This window comes from Oryctolagus cuniculus, chromosome 8 (assembly GCF_964237555.1).
Source record: "Oryctolagus cuniculus chromosome 8, mOryCun1.1, whole genome shotgun sequence".
Taxonomy (NCBI): Eukaryota; Metazoa; Chordata; class Mammalia; order Lagomorpha; family Leporidae; genus Oryctolagus; species Oryctolagus cuniculus.
In genome coordinates, this window is record NC_091439.1 from 81289800 (window position 1) to 81306123 (window position 16324).

The 16324-nt window shown below is 39.5% G+C and overlaps 1 protein-coding gene across 5 annotated transcripts in view; it reads right to left on the reverse strand.

Moving 5' to 3' along the window:
• MAPK10 (mitogen-activated protein kinase 10) overlaps positions 1 to 16324 on the reverse strand; it is a 324977-nt gene that overhangs the window by 7459 nt on the left and 301194 nt on the right. For all 5 annotated transcript variants that reach the window (XM_051819603.2, XM_051819602.2, XM_017347438.3 and 2 more), the window contains 2 exons: positions 11708 to 11771; positions 9742 to 9819 (listed from right to left, as the gene is read on the reverse strand). In XM_051819603.2, coding sequence (XP_051675563.2) covers positions 9742 to 9819; positions 11708 to 11771 — 142 coding nt within the window. The remainder of the gene's footprint in view (positions 1 to 9741; positions 9820 to 11707; positions 11772 to 16324) is intronic.

Genomic DNA, 16324 nt, shown 5'->3' on the forward strand with positions numbered 1-16324 from the left:
CCTTTGGTTACATCTAATGTACAGAGTGAAGTGAGCTAAGGGAAATATCTCAATGCACTAGAGTTGGCTTCTTGATCTTGCAGGCCACCTCACTGCTAGTTTTAGCAATCACTGGCTCCCATGTGCTGTGCTCCTTCACCTCAACCTCCAACACCCAATGGCTGCCACCGTGTTATCTAACAGAGATGATACAGCCAATACTGCCTCAGTGGACAGTACATACTTGCTGCTACAAGTCCCTAGTAAACATTAATGTTTTATCATCTCTAGCCATGGCCAGATGTTGTTTTTGCTGGTCTTTCCATTGCAGTCTCCTTTAAAGACAATATTTTCCTACAATGGGCTTTTAGTAGGAAAAGTTGACTGCTATTGTCATTTACATAATCATATTTTGTCTCTTTTCACGTGCATGTGCCTTCTTTTGCATGTGCCTCTATTGCTCCTAAACAGCCAGACAAATGGCCCCATGGACATGCCACCACAGCACTGCTAGAACCCCACACCGGCTCAGGACACACCCAGGAAAGACAGCCCTATTTGATTTTAAGAGCAGGAGGCATGGAATGCAGGGATTCAGCTTGACATGACTACAGCCATTTTGGAAGTAACTGCCATCTTTCCCTTCAGGTAACCCTGATAGTCATCCCAAACTTCATGGGTTAAACAAGTTGTCTTGCTCTGCCAGAACCTAGAATGGCACTTATCAAATGCCTAGAATGTTAACCCATCTTTTTTTTTTAACTTTTATTTAATGAATATAAATTTCCAAAGTACAGCTTATGGATTACAATGGCTTCCCCCCCTTGATAAAGTCCAGAGGCACTTAGTTCAGCTACAGCTCACCTTTGTCTAGCTTAACATACAAACTCCTAACTACTGACTGGGGCTACCCGGATCCCATATATCCATCTGTAACACCCACCTCATCCCGTAGTAAATTACACTCTGTGTAATCTTGTCTTGGTGCTCTTTCTTTGGTCTCACGGTGGCTGATTCTCATATCTTGGGTTTTTCTTAAACACTTTTTAATGTAATCATCTGAACCTGAATACTTTTAATGCAGGCAGCTTTTCATACAAACACACTTGGGACCAGTGTTGTGGCGTGGTGGGTTACATGGCTGCCTGAGATGCTAGCTTCCCACATGGGAATGGTTCATTTCCCAGCTGCTCCACTTCCAATCTAGCTCCCTCCTTGGAAAAGCAACAGAAGATATTCCGGGTATCTGGGCCCCTGCCACCCACCCACCCACATGTGAGACACGGATGAAGCTCCTTGCTCCTGGCTTCAGCCTGCCCAGCACTGGCCATTACAGTCATCTGGGGAGAAGACTGGCAGATGGGAGAGATCTCTATTTCTGCCTCTCCCTCTCTTCTCAGTCACTATGACTTTCAAAATAAATAAATAAATATTTTAACACACACACAGGGAGCTTATCCCAGATATATGGGCCATGTGGGGCCCAGAAATCTGAATGACTAGACACTACCCCTCTGGAGCAAAGAAGATGTATAAAGTAAATATCACTACACACTGATTCATGTGCTATCAAACTTAAAATCCATGTAGAAAAGCCAGATGCGACTTCCGATGAGAGTTAAAAGAAGAGGAGGAGAGGCCTAGCACTTACTTCCGGTCTCCCCGGCTTGCTTACCAGGGATCTGCAAACACGAACCCTAAATCACTAGCATAGATTAATTTGGAGAATTTTTTTTATTTATCTGCTCTGTGGGAATAAAAAGACTTTAAAACTCTGAGAAGAAGCTGGCTTGCAGTAACCACTCAGGAAAGGCTGAGTTATGGCAGTTGTGAGACCAAGAGAGGGAAGATGTGCCAAATGTGCAGTAAAATATAACCAAATCACCACACTCTCGGGACGTGAGTTCACTCGTTCTCCTATATTCTTCTACCTAAGCAATCTGTGTGATAAAATGCATGCTTTGTGAAATAGTTTGCTATTAAAAATATCTGTAGGATAATCACCTAATAAAATAAGAAATGTGGAATCCTCAGTACAACTGTATCTTATAAATATAGTGTTTAAGATCTATTTAGGGAAAAGTAATCTGAAATAAGTTACAACAACGTTATCACATACACCTCATAAGTCAAAAACCAGACAAAACTAAGGAAGTGGAGGGGCCGACACATCTTCTTTGCTTCAGGGGTAGACCTTTCTGGCCTGTGGGAGACTGTGATGAAATATGACTATATCTAGAAAAGACTCAAACACCTAAACTCAGACCCAGCACAGGAATCCTATATGTATTTTACAAATTTATTTGTTTATCACAAGAGTATTTATGTCAGCTTTGGGTAATATTTTTTTAAAAACACAGGTAAAAATATAAAAATATTCAGGGCCAGCACTGTGGTGTAGTGAGCTAGGCCTCTGCCTGCAGCAGTGGCATCCCATATGGGCACCAGTTTGTGTTGCAGCTGCTCCACTTCCAAATCAGCTCCCTGCTATGGCCTGGGAAGGCAGTGGAGGATGGCACAAGTCCTTGGACCCTTGCACCCAGGTGGGAGACCCAGAGGAGGCTCCTGGCTCCTGGCTTTAGATTGGCCCAGCTCTGGCCATTGCAACTATTTGGAGAATGAACCAGCAGATGGAGGATCTTTTACTCTATCTCTCCCTTTCTCTGTCTGAAATTCTGCCTCAAATAAATAGACAAAATCTTTAAAAAACAAAAAAGATAATTATAGTTACCGATCCACTGGTAGGAAGAACTGCTAAGCATTTTGGTATTTTTCTTTGTAGTCTTTTTGCCAGGAAGTTCCCCTACTTATGATCATATTATCTGTGTTCATTTGGATCCTGATATTTTCTCTTTTTTTAAGGTTTATTTATTTAATTGAAAGGCAGAGTTACAGAGAGAGAAGAGTGGGAGAGGGAGGAAGGGATGGAGGGAGTGAGAGAGAGGAAGAGATTTTCCATCTTCTGGTTCCCTCCCCAAATTACCACTATGGCCAGGGATTGGCTAGGATCTAGTCAGGAGCCTGAAACTCAATTTAGGTATCCCATGCGGGTGGCAGGGGCTAAAGGACCTGGGTCATCATCCACTGCCTTCCCAGATGCATAGACAGGGAGCAGAATTCGAAGGGGAGCATCAGAGACCAAAACCTGCACCCATATGAGAAGCTTGTGTCACAGGTGGCAGCTCAACCCATTGTGCCATGACGCCAGTCTCTGATATTTTCATATTCAGAAAAGCTGAGCCATCTTATTGTTCTTTAAACTCCTGAAGGTATCAATACTTCCTAATCTCAAATGTCTCTGGAAGATATTTTTTTAAAATTTAATTTTTATGTATTTATTTCATTTGAAAGGAGAGAGGAGAGAGAGAGAGAGAGAGAGAGAGAGAGAGAGAGAGAGAGATGAAAGAGAAAGCAAGCTCCCATCCTTTGGTTCACTTCCCAAATCCCCACAACAGCCAGTGCTGGACTAGGCCAAAGCCAGGAACCGGAATCCAAGCCAAGCCTCCCACATGGGTAGCAGAGACCCAACTACTTGAACCATCATCTGTTGTCTTCCAGGTTGAGCATTAGCAGAAAGCTGAAATTGGGAGAAGACCCAAGTCTTGAACCCAGGCACTTGAATATGGGATGTGGGCACTGCAAGTGTTCCTAATCATGGTGCCTAACACCCAACCCCTAGAAGAGATTTTTAAAGTCCTCTTATTAGCATCTTCCTATAAATAAGTACTCTCATCATCAAAACAATGTGTGATGTATATAACCGGCTTTAATTTATTCCAGCTGTACTTAATTAGATTATGTACAGCTGGGCTATGGTGCTGGTTCATTTCCTCTAATGACAACTTTCCACATATTATCAGATGACCCTTGATTCCTTTATGGTGCCCATATATCCAACTCTGTTTCTCCTCCAAATCTGGATTAAATTATGCCAACCTCTTTTATGTTCTTTCATAAACTCTGGTCTCCAATAATTTAGTCACTGTGATAGACTCCTCAGAATGTTCTTACATTTTTCCATAACCATATTAAAGAGTAGATTAAAATGGGACATGAGTCTCTAATAAAGGCCTGATTGACTGTGGGACCAACAAGTGCGACTGCTTTGTCTAATAGCCCATGTGTCTCATGGATAATTTGTTCCTATATTAAGAGTGAGTTTCAGGGGCCGGCGCTGTGGCGCAGCAGGTTAACGCCCTGGCCTGAAGTGCCGGCATCCCATATGGGTGCCGGTTCTTGTCCTGGCTGCTCCTCTTCCGATCCAGCTCTCTGCTGTGGTCTGGGATAGCAGTGGAAGATGCCCCAATTTGGGCTCTTGCACCCACATGGGAGACCCAGAAGAGGCTCCTGGCTCCTGGCTTCAGATCGGCGCAGCTCCGGCCCTTGCGGCCAATTGGGGAGTAAACCAACAGATGGAAGACCTCTCTCTTTCTGTTTTTCCTCTCTATGTATAACTCTGACTCTCAAGTGAAAAATAAATAAATCTTAAAAAAAAGAATGAGTTTCAGATCTCACTACTAGAGTTTAGGTTCAGTTTCAACTTATGCCTGTGTATCTTTGTGTAACAGACTTAATGTAAATAAGCCAGTTTTGTAGTAGATTCAGAGTCGTGCAGGCATCACCATATTATATTCTGCAGCACATTCCTCACCTGTAAATAAATCCCGGCACTCCACTTCTCACCTACCCTGCATCGCTAGACCATGTCTCTATGAAAATGCCTTTTCTGGGAATTTTATATAAATGGAAGCATACGGATGAGATTAGCTGTGACTGGCTTCTTCCCCAAAGCATAACATTTTCAGGGTTCATCTATGCTGCAGCATCAACCAGGACCTCCCTCCTTTGCATAGCTGAAAAATATCCCATTGTATTCGTGTTACATTTTATTTGTAGTACTTGGTGGGAATTTGATGGACATTTATGTTGTTCTCACTTATAACCTATTATGAATAATGTTGTTATGAGCATTCACATACAGGTTTGGGGTCAGCTGTTTTCATTTCTCTTGGGATATAGGAGAGTGTCCAGGTCATGCTTAATTCTGTGTTGCACCTTTGAGGAACTGTTTTCTAAAGGTGCACCAGTTTACATTCCGACTAGCAGTCTGCGATTTCCAATTTTTCCACACCCTCACAAACATCTTATTTTCTTCCTTTTTGTTTATACTCAACCTGGTTTGTGTGAAATGATGTCTCATTTGTTTGATTTGCCTTTGCTTAATGTCTAATGACTCCAGTTTTCTGCTAATGTACACCCTTGGGAGGCAGCAGTAAGTAATTGGGTTCCTGCCACCACCCACATAGGAGAATTGGACTGAGTTCCCAGTTTTGGCCCAGCCCAGCTCCACCAGCTCTAGCTGTTGCAGACGTTTGAGAAGTGAAGCAGCATATAGGGGAGATTCTCTCTCTCTCTCCACCTCTTCCTCTCCCTTTCCCTTTCCCTCTCTCCCCTTTCCTCCCTCCCTCCCTCCCTTCTCTTGCCCCCCTTTCACATAAAAATAAATAAACAAAATATTTTAAATCAGTAAACAATACTAAGTGAAGGAAGCAAAAGCCAGCATAGCTTTTAATAAACTCTTCAAAATAGGGGATCACATTGCGGGTTACATTTATAAAACACACAGCATTCTTATTGCACTTATTTTAATGCTAAGTGTATTTTCAGTCCACTGGGGAATATTTTGAGTGGTACATCATACAAGTCAGCCCCTTACTATCTATAGTTTGCTATGTGATTGCCTCATCTTTATTTTCCCTTGCTTCTTTTTATTTCTTTCATTATACTTCTTTATTTCTCTTGTCTTTCCAAGATATCTACTACGTAGCACAGAATAAGTACCCAGTTTGATAAAAGATACTCAGTTTGAATACCTTTTATGTCTGCTCTTCTAGGAAGGTTCTCTGAGGGAAAGGCTTTCCCATAGTAGCTGTCTATTCCTTTGTTCATTAGCTGGATCTCCCATAATCCTTATCCTTTGTGTTGGAGTGGTCCTGCCCTCTATTATATCAATGTTGAGTGCAAATTACATTTGGTAGTCAATCAATGAAGGTTCAAGATCTTCCAAAAACTTTGTAAACTTGGCTTCAGTTTTTATAGCTGGATACAAATTTTTAAAAGAGGTCTCCTTTTTAAAACTTTTTCTATAAAATTCCCATCAGTCTGCTTGTTTTGGGGAATAGTTCCTCTCCACATAGTGTTATGGTGGGAGAAGGATACATACTGTCTACCACTGAGCTGCAGCTGATTTTCAATGGCTTCTTTGAGCCAATTATTAGCCTTTCTTATTGATATCACATTGTTAGGTTGAAAATTGGTCAAAGTTAGAACAATTACACAATAGAAATGTGTGCTACTGACAACTTCATTTTTAAAAAGGGATAGTTGTTGAATATTAACTAGCCAACTACTGCTGGCCAAGTTTTTTTTGCTTCTAGATGACCCTCTATTTATCAAAATAAACGCTTCCTTGGTTGCACCTACTTCTGGTTTTACTGAATGACCCATTCAACTCTATTTTCATACATGCAATCAACAAGCTATATAAAACCATAAAACTAAAAACAAATATAAGAGACAAGACATGGCCCTTGGCCTCAAGTTGCTAATTTACTGTTGAGAAGTTTGTGAAAATCTGACAAACAGAATTGAACTGAATTCAATCTAATCACAATATCCATTTGCCCAAGACATCCTATCAAGTGATAAATACTACTCTCTTAGAAGGAACAATTTAAAATGTTTCCATCAATAAAGCATTACACATTTTGTTAATAAAAATACATTAAAAGAAGTAAAAATACTAATAAGATAACATTAGCTACTCTCAACTTTGTTTAGGACAAAAAATAGGTTTATGGAAAAGGTAACCAAGTCACTAAAAATTCTCAGCCTACAAGTTTCCTAACTGGAAAGTATTCGTTGTTTCAGAGGAAAATGTTGCCCTGCTTTTATTTTAAAGAAATTATTTTTCTGGCACCCACCCAACAACTAAGGTAGACAGAAAAAAGAAAAATTATTAGAATGTAAAGATCACGGAGGAGGAGGTGTGAGTGTGGGTGGGAGGGTGGGCAGGTGGGAAGAAGCACTATATTCCTAAACTTATAATCATGAAATGCATGAAGTCTGTAATCCTTAAATAAAAGGTTTCTTTGGGAAAAGACATCACTAAGATATATTCCCTTCACTTCCTGTATAATCTTGACCCTCAACTTCTTGGGCCTGAAATTTTTTAATTAAAAAAAATATTAGACTAGAATCATTGATTCCAACTGGAAAAGATACACTCCCATACAGAGAACACACTTCAGACTGGGGAGGAAGCAGTTGTACATTACTATCTCCGAGCATTATCTTGGGTTTAGAGATGCTGGGTAATCTCTGCCCATCCTGATTCCAAGCATCCTTCTCTCAGTGAGTCGTGTTACTTATTGGAGCTCACCTCTCCGATGGGGTGAGGTGGGGAACAGAGTTGCTGGAATAGATGAACTCTTACATTTGTTCTAGCTCCAAAATTCTTGAACAAATGCTCTTAGAGGGAGATGAATTTCTATTCATAGACTGCTGTTTCTTCGGCAGTCTTTATGAATCAATTCAGGGGCAAGCAACTAAGCTATCCTTGAAAATAAATCACTCTGCAAGGGAAATCAGATACAGAACGGAGTGCAGTTATTTATTTAGAAATGTATCTGGTCTAGATTTATTTCTTATTGATATACAACAATTCCACAATAAATATCAAACCTATAAATTATGCTGCAAATGCACATTGAACTTTCTGTTTACATTTTAAAATCATCACTATATCATGGGTTTTGGTATTAGTATCATTTTGTTCCTGAAATTGCATTAAGTTATTCACTCCCTGCAGGATTCCCAGTGTTGCCATAAGTGATTACTAAGAGTTTTATTTTCTGAAATTGTTTTATCTTAGCTATTTACAAAATACAAGAGATCATGCAAACGTTAATAAGAAAATGTGAATATAATGAAAAATGAACAAAAGATGACTTTTCAAGCCTTTTTTTTTTTTTTTTTTTTTTTAGTAATTGTGATTTCTTCCTAGCATAATTTACTTCAAACACACACACACAGAGGGAGTAATGTATTGATAAAAATTTAACAATTGACTCTCCAGGAGATAAAAAAAGTACTGATTTGCAGGGTCTGTCACTTTACATACTACAAATCCTCCGTGACTGATTTCAAGCTACAAACATGAGATAAACAAACCCATAGGTGGGAAGACAGATGTACACATCTGTCCCCTATGAGCTGATAACTTTGACTCTAGTACATGACTGCCCTATAGCCTCTACATGATATACGCAAATACATCACATACAAATATGCCATAGAATCTACAGTGTATGTATGATTTCGAAAAATTAAAAATAAATATTTCAAAAGCAATCTACTAAAAAATTGAATCCACAATCATTTAGACTATTAAACTATCGTCCTATTCTCTGGAAACACATGAAAAGTCTTTTAGAACAGAGTGGTTAGAAAGGAAATGAAGTAGTAAAATCTTGCACTAAAGATGAACAGCATAGGTTCTACTAAAATCACCCTGAGATAGTTCACCATTTATTAGATCCTGGTAATACAGTTTCCTAATTTTTATAGGAAAATCAAAACCTCTAGCCATTATAGAAATTCTTAAGTCAAGAAGTCTTTCTGCTTTGGTAGGTGGTGTCTTGAGACCGTTGGATTCTATTTGAGTTCTTTAATCAACAACAGAAAGAAATGCAAGTAAGTTAGAAGCAGCTCCTATAGACGTGTGTCAATCTGGACACTGGAACAACTGAGTATAGACAGCAAGATGGTAGACAACTTTAAAGATTCCTTAATTTCAGTTGACAAATGGTAATACTTGGGGAAGAATTGGATATTCTTTAAATCTACTGGTGAGAAAAACATGTCATAACTGAGTTGCATCTGTTTGGATGTCATAGTGGTTCTGAACATATTAAGCACAGAGAGCAGTGCCAGTATGAATAATTGATTAGTTATCCTATCTCTTTTTCCTTAAAACAATTTAAAGCACATGGAAAAAAATTTTGTTTATTAATGGTAAGATACTGAATCATTTCTTATAAACTAGTCATTTTCAGCCTCCATTCTTGCCAGCATGTGCTGAGTGTAGTTTGAATCTGAAAATAAATCATCACATTTTCTCAAACTCCTTTATATTTAGAAAATAGATATTGGGAAAAATAGATTAGCATTAATAGGTACAAGTAAATTATCTCAAGCAATTTGAAAGCATATTACTGGACAGCAAAATATGTGTATGTCCAAATGAATGTGAGACTTGAGATAGCAAATTGAAGATTTCCCACGTTGGCTTTAATTAAAACTTATCTTGGTAAATGCTTCATTTATTATCACATCAATTTTGTGAAGAGTTCAAACAGTGAGAATGAATGAGGTAAAGGGTTTGCACAGGAGGGACTCCCAACGTTGACTTTGCATTTTGATGAAGACATTTATTTACCTTCTAATCAGTTCATGTTAACATTTCTCCAGTATTCATTACTGCCATAAGTTAGTTACCAGTGAACTTTTCTACTGAGTCATGATAGTCCAAATAATCAGAATGAGTACCATACTAAGTGTCAAAAGAAATCAAATTAAATCTTCGTAGACAAACAATACGTTCATATAGTCTCTGAGCAGTGTTACTGGTTGCAACCCCTCCGTGAGGGCTGAGAAAATAGACAAGTAATGATTTGTTGGTTATTCACTGGGAGTGAGTACCTGAAGGAGAAGGCTGTCCTTTCACTACGCCATTCTTAGTCTTTTCTTCTGAATTCATTACTTCCTTGTAGATAAGTTCTGTAAGGAACAAATATGCATGTTATTATCAAAAACAACAACAAATTGCTCATTAGTCCACAGAGAAATTAATTACTTAATGACGAATAATAATGTTCTGAAGTCACTGAGTACATTAATAATCTGTTGGGATTCTTTCACTCTATTTCTATATTCCCTTACAATTAGCATTGAGACTGGCAAAAGGAGGGACTTTAAAAGGCGCTGTGGCATAGTGGGTAAAGCTGCTGCCTGCAGTGCCAGCATCCCATATGGGCGCCGGTTCAAGTCAGGGCTGCTCCACTTCCAATCCAGCCCTCTGCTATGGCCTGGGAAGGCAACAGAAGATGGCCCAAGTCCTTGGGACCCTGCATCTGTGTGGGAGACCGGGAGGAAGTTCCTTGCTCCTGGCTTTGGATGGGTGTAGCTCTGGCCATTGCAGCTATCTCTGGAACGACCCAGTGGATGGAAGACCTTTCTCTCTGCCTCTCCTCCTTTCTGTGTAACTCTGACTTTCAAGTAAATAAATAAGTCTTTAAAAAAGGCAGTTGAATAACTAAATGTATGCAGAAGACACATTGTAGTTGTTTTCTAAATTCTGTGGGCACTTCTGATGCATCCTAGCTTTATCTACTGAGAATTTCAACGTCTCTGGTTTTGAGGACCCCTCTTTCTTTTATACTGACTCCCTAAGAGTTGGTCATATTCTCATGACTTTAAACTGTAACAAATCCTCAAACTTTCATCTCTTACTTCACAGCCTTTTCTGACTCATTTCTTGGATTTGTACATCTAAATTTGCCTAAAATCTACTATAATAAAAGTTTTATTTTGTTCATTCACAAACTGGCATTCTTTTTTGGGTGGATGGTTTACAATTTATGAAATCATCATCCCTTACAGGTACTCCTTGCTCCAGTTTCTCACAGTTTAGTCTTCATCTTCTTCAAACAATAATCAGTCACTCTCTGTGAGTACCCTCCTGTCCTTACTTAGATCAAAGCATTTCCCGTCAGCCATCGGTGCCTTCTTGATTTGATCCACTTTTTGTATGTGTTCATTTTTCCACATCCACAAATATGGCCTCTTCATCAGTTGAGGCCCCTTTTTAATCTTTATAACATGTTTTGCTTTCTCTTAGCTTTTGTTTTCATCTAATGAGCCCTCTGGTCTTTTCCTAATTACATTTATTAATTCCTTCACAGTGACTCAAAAGTCCCTTCCCTTCAGATCATCTTTTTAGGTTCATGTCCATTCTGATCTGATCATCTGTTATAACTACGTTTAGTTTTCTCATATTTATTCTGCTCTGTGGTCATTTACACAAGTTCCAGAATTCTTTTCTCTGTTCAGCATCTTTTTCTGCTTGTCCCAACCTCAGTATAAACTTGAAGATACAGTGTGTATTTCAAAAAATATGAATGAATAAATGAATACATCCTTACTTCAAAAGAGAAATAGGTCTCTTAGGTACACATATATTTTATATTCAAATTTTTAGATCCTATATATACAGTGAATGAATTCAAATATCAACTATCTTTCATTTTCTAAAGTCTAAAACTGCCTCAAATATAATTTTAATTTTATATGCTTTGTATAATTTTATGTCCAAACATAGAAACTTACATTCTGAAATTCTGAACTGGAGCCCCTACTATAACAAATACTTTGACAATCAGTTCTATTTGAAAAGGTATTGGTCATTAATTCCTTTCATTCTTGAAGAAATGCAACATTGCTACTCCTATGAGAGATCAAGGGGGCTTTAGGAGCTTTTAAAATGATCTAAGATGGTGCAATTAGAAAATTATTTTTTAGCAAATTGGTTTTCAAAGAATAACCTTGAGGCTACTTTATGAGTTCCAATAAAGCAAAACATAAACATTTTTTAAAGCAGGAGAGTCACCTTTCCACTCGTCAATGGTGTGTTCTCTTTCATCCAGCTGCTTGTCGTATATCTGAGGTGGAGGCTGCAAAGTGAAAGCAGATAATACACTTAGTGTAAGAACTAAGCATAAGCAGACTCCCACAGCGCATGAGAACGCCTTTCTATTCGTTAAGTGGGGTGACGATCAGAATCTTATATAAATCTTGTAGTTCAGAAGTTAAAATTTCCCCACAGATGTCTGAATGATTTATTTATAAAGAGACTCGCTGTCAGTAAATACGTTGGCAGCTAGATAAGTCAGCAGAACGCAAATCCTGACAGCTCACTTCCAGACACCTTCAAGTGTAGAACACACACCTAAGCAAATAGTGCCTGATCTTTTACAAAACAAACAAGACACTTGATTACAAGGCTCAGGAGCAGCTATTTCTCTGTTCACCTGCTCATAACAGAACTGAACTGAAACTACTGCAGACTGATAAGACTGTTCTATTTTTAGGCCTTTTGAAGAAGAACCCATATCTTTCAATAAATCATAGTACGAGGTCCCAATATAAAAAATATTTAGATATATTAACCTGTCACTTCTTTTAAAGCATTATAACACACCCTTATAGACAGTTGTGTGTCCTATATTTAAATCATTTTTAAGATTTTTTTCCTTCCAGAAGAAAATGTGAGCTGACTAGAGAGACGTGTCACCTTGGACCTCTGCCAGGCCCCTTGGTTGGGTCCTCTCTGGGAGAAATCATGTGAAGGGCCTTCCGTCAGCATTCCTCTTCCTACGTGGAGTTCAAATATGGAAAAGGAGACACTAAACAGACCTACTGCTTTCCAGGAAGGAGGATCTTGAACTTCCAAACCTCCTCTCCCTGATAGTTAGACTTGAGGAGGTCTATTGCGATGGCTACAATAGATAGTTCCAACTCAGGAGATAGGGAAAAGGGAAAAAAAAGTCCTAGAACGATCAGTCACTATGAGTTAGAAGAAGGTGGGGGTGTGAGGCACAGTGGCTGACACTGGCAGGAGTGCAAAGAGCTTCAGATTTCTGGTGCCCCGAGACGGGATCCTAGAAATCATCCTTGTCTGGCATTCCAAAAGAAATGATGTTCTGAGAAACTAAACGTTACTCGAATGGGTGCCTTAGGCTTATTAGGTCATGGATATCTCAAAATGGCTTTTATAATGGAGACTTTGGACAAGGTTTTCTGAGAAAGGCTCTGAGTTCTGGGAGAGGGTCTCTGGCCGGTGAGCAGCCCCTAGTTGCCATAGCAGACCTCCTTCACTGCATTCAAGTCTCTGGTGCTCTCAATCATGACAGACTATGGATATTTATCCTAGCTGTAGCATGCTAGGGCAGCCTTGTAACCTGGAGGAGAGCTGGATATGAAACTAGTAACTTTTTCCAGTTGTAGAAGGGCAACTTAGCACAATACTGAGAAGCTGAGAAGTGGCTATGATGGGGCCCGACACTGCTTTTGCACCTGTGCTTGCTACTGGGGCAGAAGGATTGAAACCAGCTCCTGTAATTCAGATGTGGCTACCTGCAGCTCTACTCAGCAGCAGTCAGCTCAAAGAGCCCTCCATCATACCCTGTAACACTGGTGAGAACATAAAACCACCGACCAAGTAAAGGTGAGGGACTTGGGGCGGCCAGGCATGGCCCACCAGACTTAGCTGACGTAGGACCTTCCATATCAAGTCATAGGGCACTATTATAGGAGTGTTATGTTCTAATGAGTAAATGAAGTTATTTTTGGAAATGTGTGGAACTGTTATCTGAGTAAGCTCATGCAAAGGCCAACTCTGGTTCTGTAAAGATGTTTTGCCAAGTGACAGGTTTCCTGTGTTGCTTCTCCTTGAGCATCTGCAGTACTGTGCTTGGATCACTGTCCAGGATGTCTGCGGACACAGTGCATACCAGCTCTCAGAGCCCTGAGCTCTCTTATTCCAACAATAGACCCGCTTCATCAGAATCCTGCATGACTGCCTTCGCCGTGCAGTGTAATTTTCCATTCAAGTTTCAAAATTGAACAGGGCTCAAGAGTATACTTCGTGCCAAAGTTCCCAAATTCCATTTTGTCTTTGTAACAGAGCTATTTTGGGGAGGTTTTCCTTGGAGCTGCAGTGTACAGCTGTTGCTGATGCATGAAGCACGAAGTACATAGACTCTAACCACAACCAAACTACAGAGAGGGAAAGCAAAGTTCCCAGTCCAAGATGTTTGCTTTCCATAAGCCAAGAGGGCTGCTTTAACCACATGTGCACTTACACTTATTTGTCAGGGACCTCTGCAAATGGATTATATGTTCAGGTTTAGGGTTTTTTTTTCTTTCAAGAGGAGATGCAATTGTCACTGACAGTGGAAGGGTACATTCACATAAAGATGTCTTCTATATGACCACATACAAGGGTAATTGGCCAATAATCCTAATAGTAATGTGATAACACACACACACACACAAACACACACACACACACACACACACTTGGGCAGCAATGATTAGCACAGGATGCTCTGTAACACTCCCTGCTGCCATCTGCTAAAGAGAAGTTGAGGTTTGATTGCTCAGAAGGTCTCTTTCCCTTATGTAATGAAATAGAATGGATTCTTTGTTGCAAGGTAACAATCTAAGTTAAAAGAAATGTGAAGTGGGAATAAAGAAATAGCACATAGAGGTTTGTTGAAAGGGTCTTAGTAGAGGTTAGCAGATTAAAACAAATTGACATGCGAGGAACTGAAGCCAAAAGGACAGTGTGCAGCTATGAGACACTAAGAAAAGGTGTTAGAGATGGTGTGTGGAGTTCTAGGAGCTTGGGACTTCCATCTTTTGTAATATTCCCCCAAAAAACTAAGATTCCCCTTATATTATATTGAGCATTACAGAAATTAATCCATGGATTCCTATGAAGTTCACAAACAATAAATTAACATGGCTTTGATGCATTTTATGTTGCTGATATTGCACATATATATCCAAATTGTTTGAATTAAATGAGATGGACACATGGACAGATATGTAGCCACTGTGAGTTAATAAATATTACAATTAATCTGTTTAGTTATTCAATTCATTCATCCAATTAAAGGTCTTGGGTACCTATCATGTTCCAGATTATAGTAGAAATTGTGATTTCAAAATTGAATCATGTGGCTGCTAACCTCAAGGAGTTCACACTTTGCTGAGGTAAGACTGATGCAGAACAGATAATTAATGTAGCAAATTTTGTGTGTGTATACAAATATGCATATACATACATGTAGTATATGGGAGCTGACTGGAGAAACCCTAGTAAAACCTGGATTTGGCTTCCTGGAGAAAATAAGACCAATCATGGGGCCGGCACTGTGGTACAGTGAGTTAAAGCCCTGGCCTGAAGGGCTGGCATCCCATCTGGGCGCTGGTTCTAGTCCCGGATGCTCCTCTTCTGATCCAGTTTTCTGCTATGACCTGGGAAAGCAGTAGAAGATGACCCAAGTCCTTGGGCTCCTGCACCCACATGGGAGACCCAGAAGTAGCTCCTGGCTCCTGGCTTTGGATCAGTGCAGCTCCAGCCATTGCAGCCATCTGGGGAGTGAACCAGCAGATGGAAGACCTCTCTCTCTGTCTCTACCTTTCTCTGTAACTCTTTCAAATAAGTAAAATAAATCTCAAAAAAAAAAAAAAAAGAAAAGAAAATAAGACCAATCAGTGAGTGAAAGATGTAAAAAGGAGAAAGAGCAAGGTCAAGGGCCCATCATGAGCGAAGGCACAGAGCCTAGACAACAGAATGGTGGTGGTGGTATATGTGTTTCTGTTTGTGCACATGCACATGTAAAGCAAACTGAAAGGAGTTCTGTGATAATAAAATATAACACATGTAGTCAGAAACAGGCAAAGGCTAGACAGAGGGTGGTCTTGTGTATCAACATACCCAACATAGACTTCTTACAGAATAAGAGAAATCATTGAAGAATACAAGAGAAACCACTGAAGAATATAAGAGAATGGCATGGCCAAATCTGTGACTAGATTGAAGAGAAACACGTGGGAGAAGAGAGGTCTGATTGAGATAGGGAGGGTTAGGATGGATAGAAGATATAAATTCAATAATAACTCATGTTGGGGCCAGGGTCGTGGTGTAGCATGCCTGTGATGCCAGTATCCTATAAGGGCACTTATTCATGTCCAGGCTGCTTGCCTTCTGATTCAGCTCCCTGCTAACGGCCTTGTAAATGCAGCAGAAGATGGCACAAGGACTTGGGCCCCTGCTACCCACTTGGAAGACTCAAATGAAGCTCCTGGCCTAGCCCTGGCCATTGCAGACATCTAGGGAATGAACCAGTAAATGGAACATTTCTCTCTCTCTTTGTTCTCCCCTAACCCCTCCAATAACTCTAACTTTCAAACTTATAAATAATAAATTAATTAATAAATTAATTGATAATAAATATTATTTAATAAATAATTTATTAGTAAATTAATAAATATTAAAATCCCAATACTCAGAAAATGTAAGCTGGAATAGTCAGCAATAACATATATATTTACTATTTTTAATAATATAATTAATAATTCTCTCTTCCACTCTCTCTCTTTGTAACTCTTTCAAATTAATAACTTTAAAAAATAACATATATTGCCGGCGCCGCGG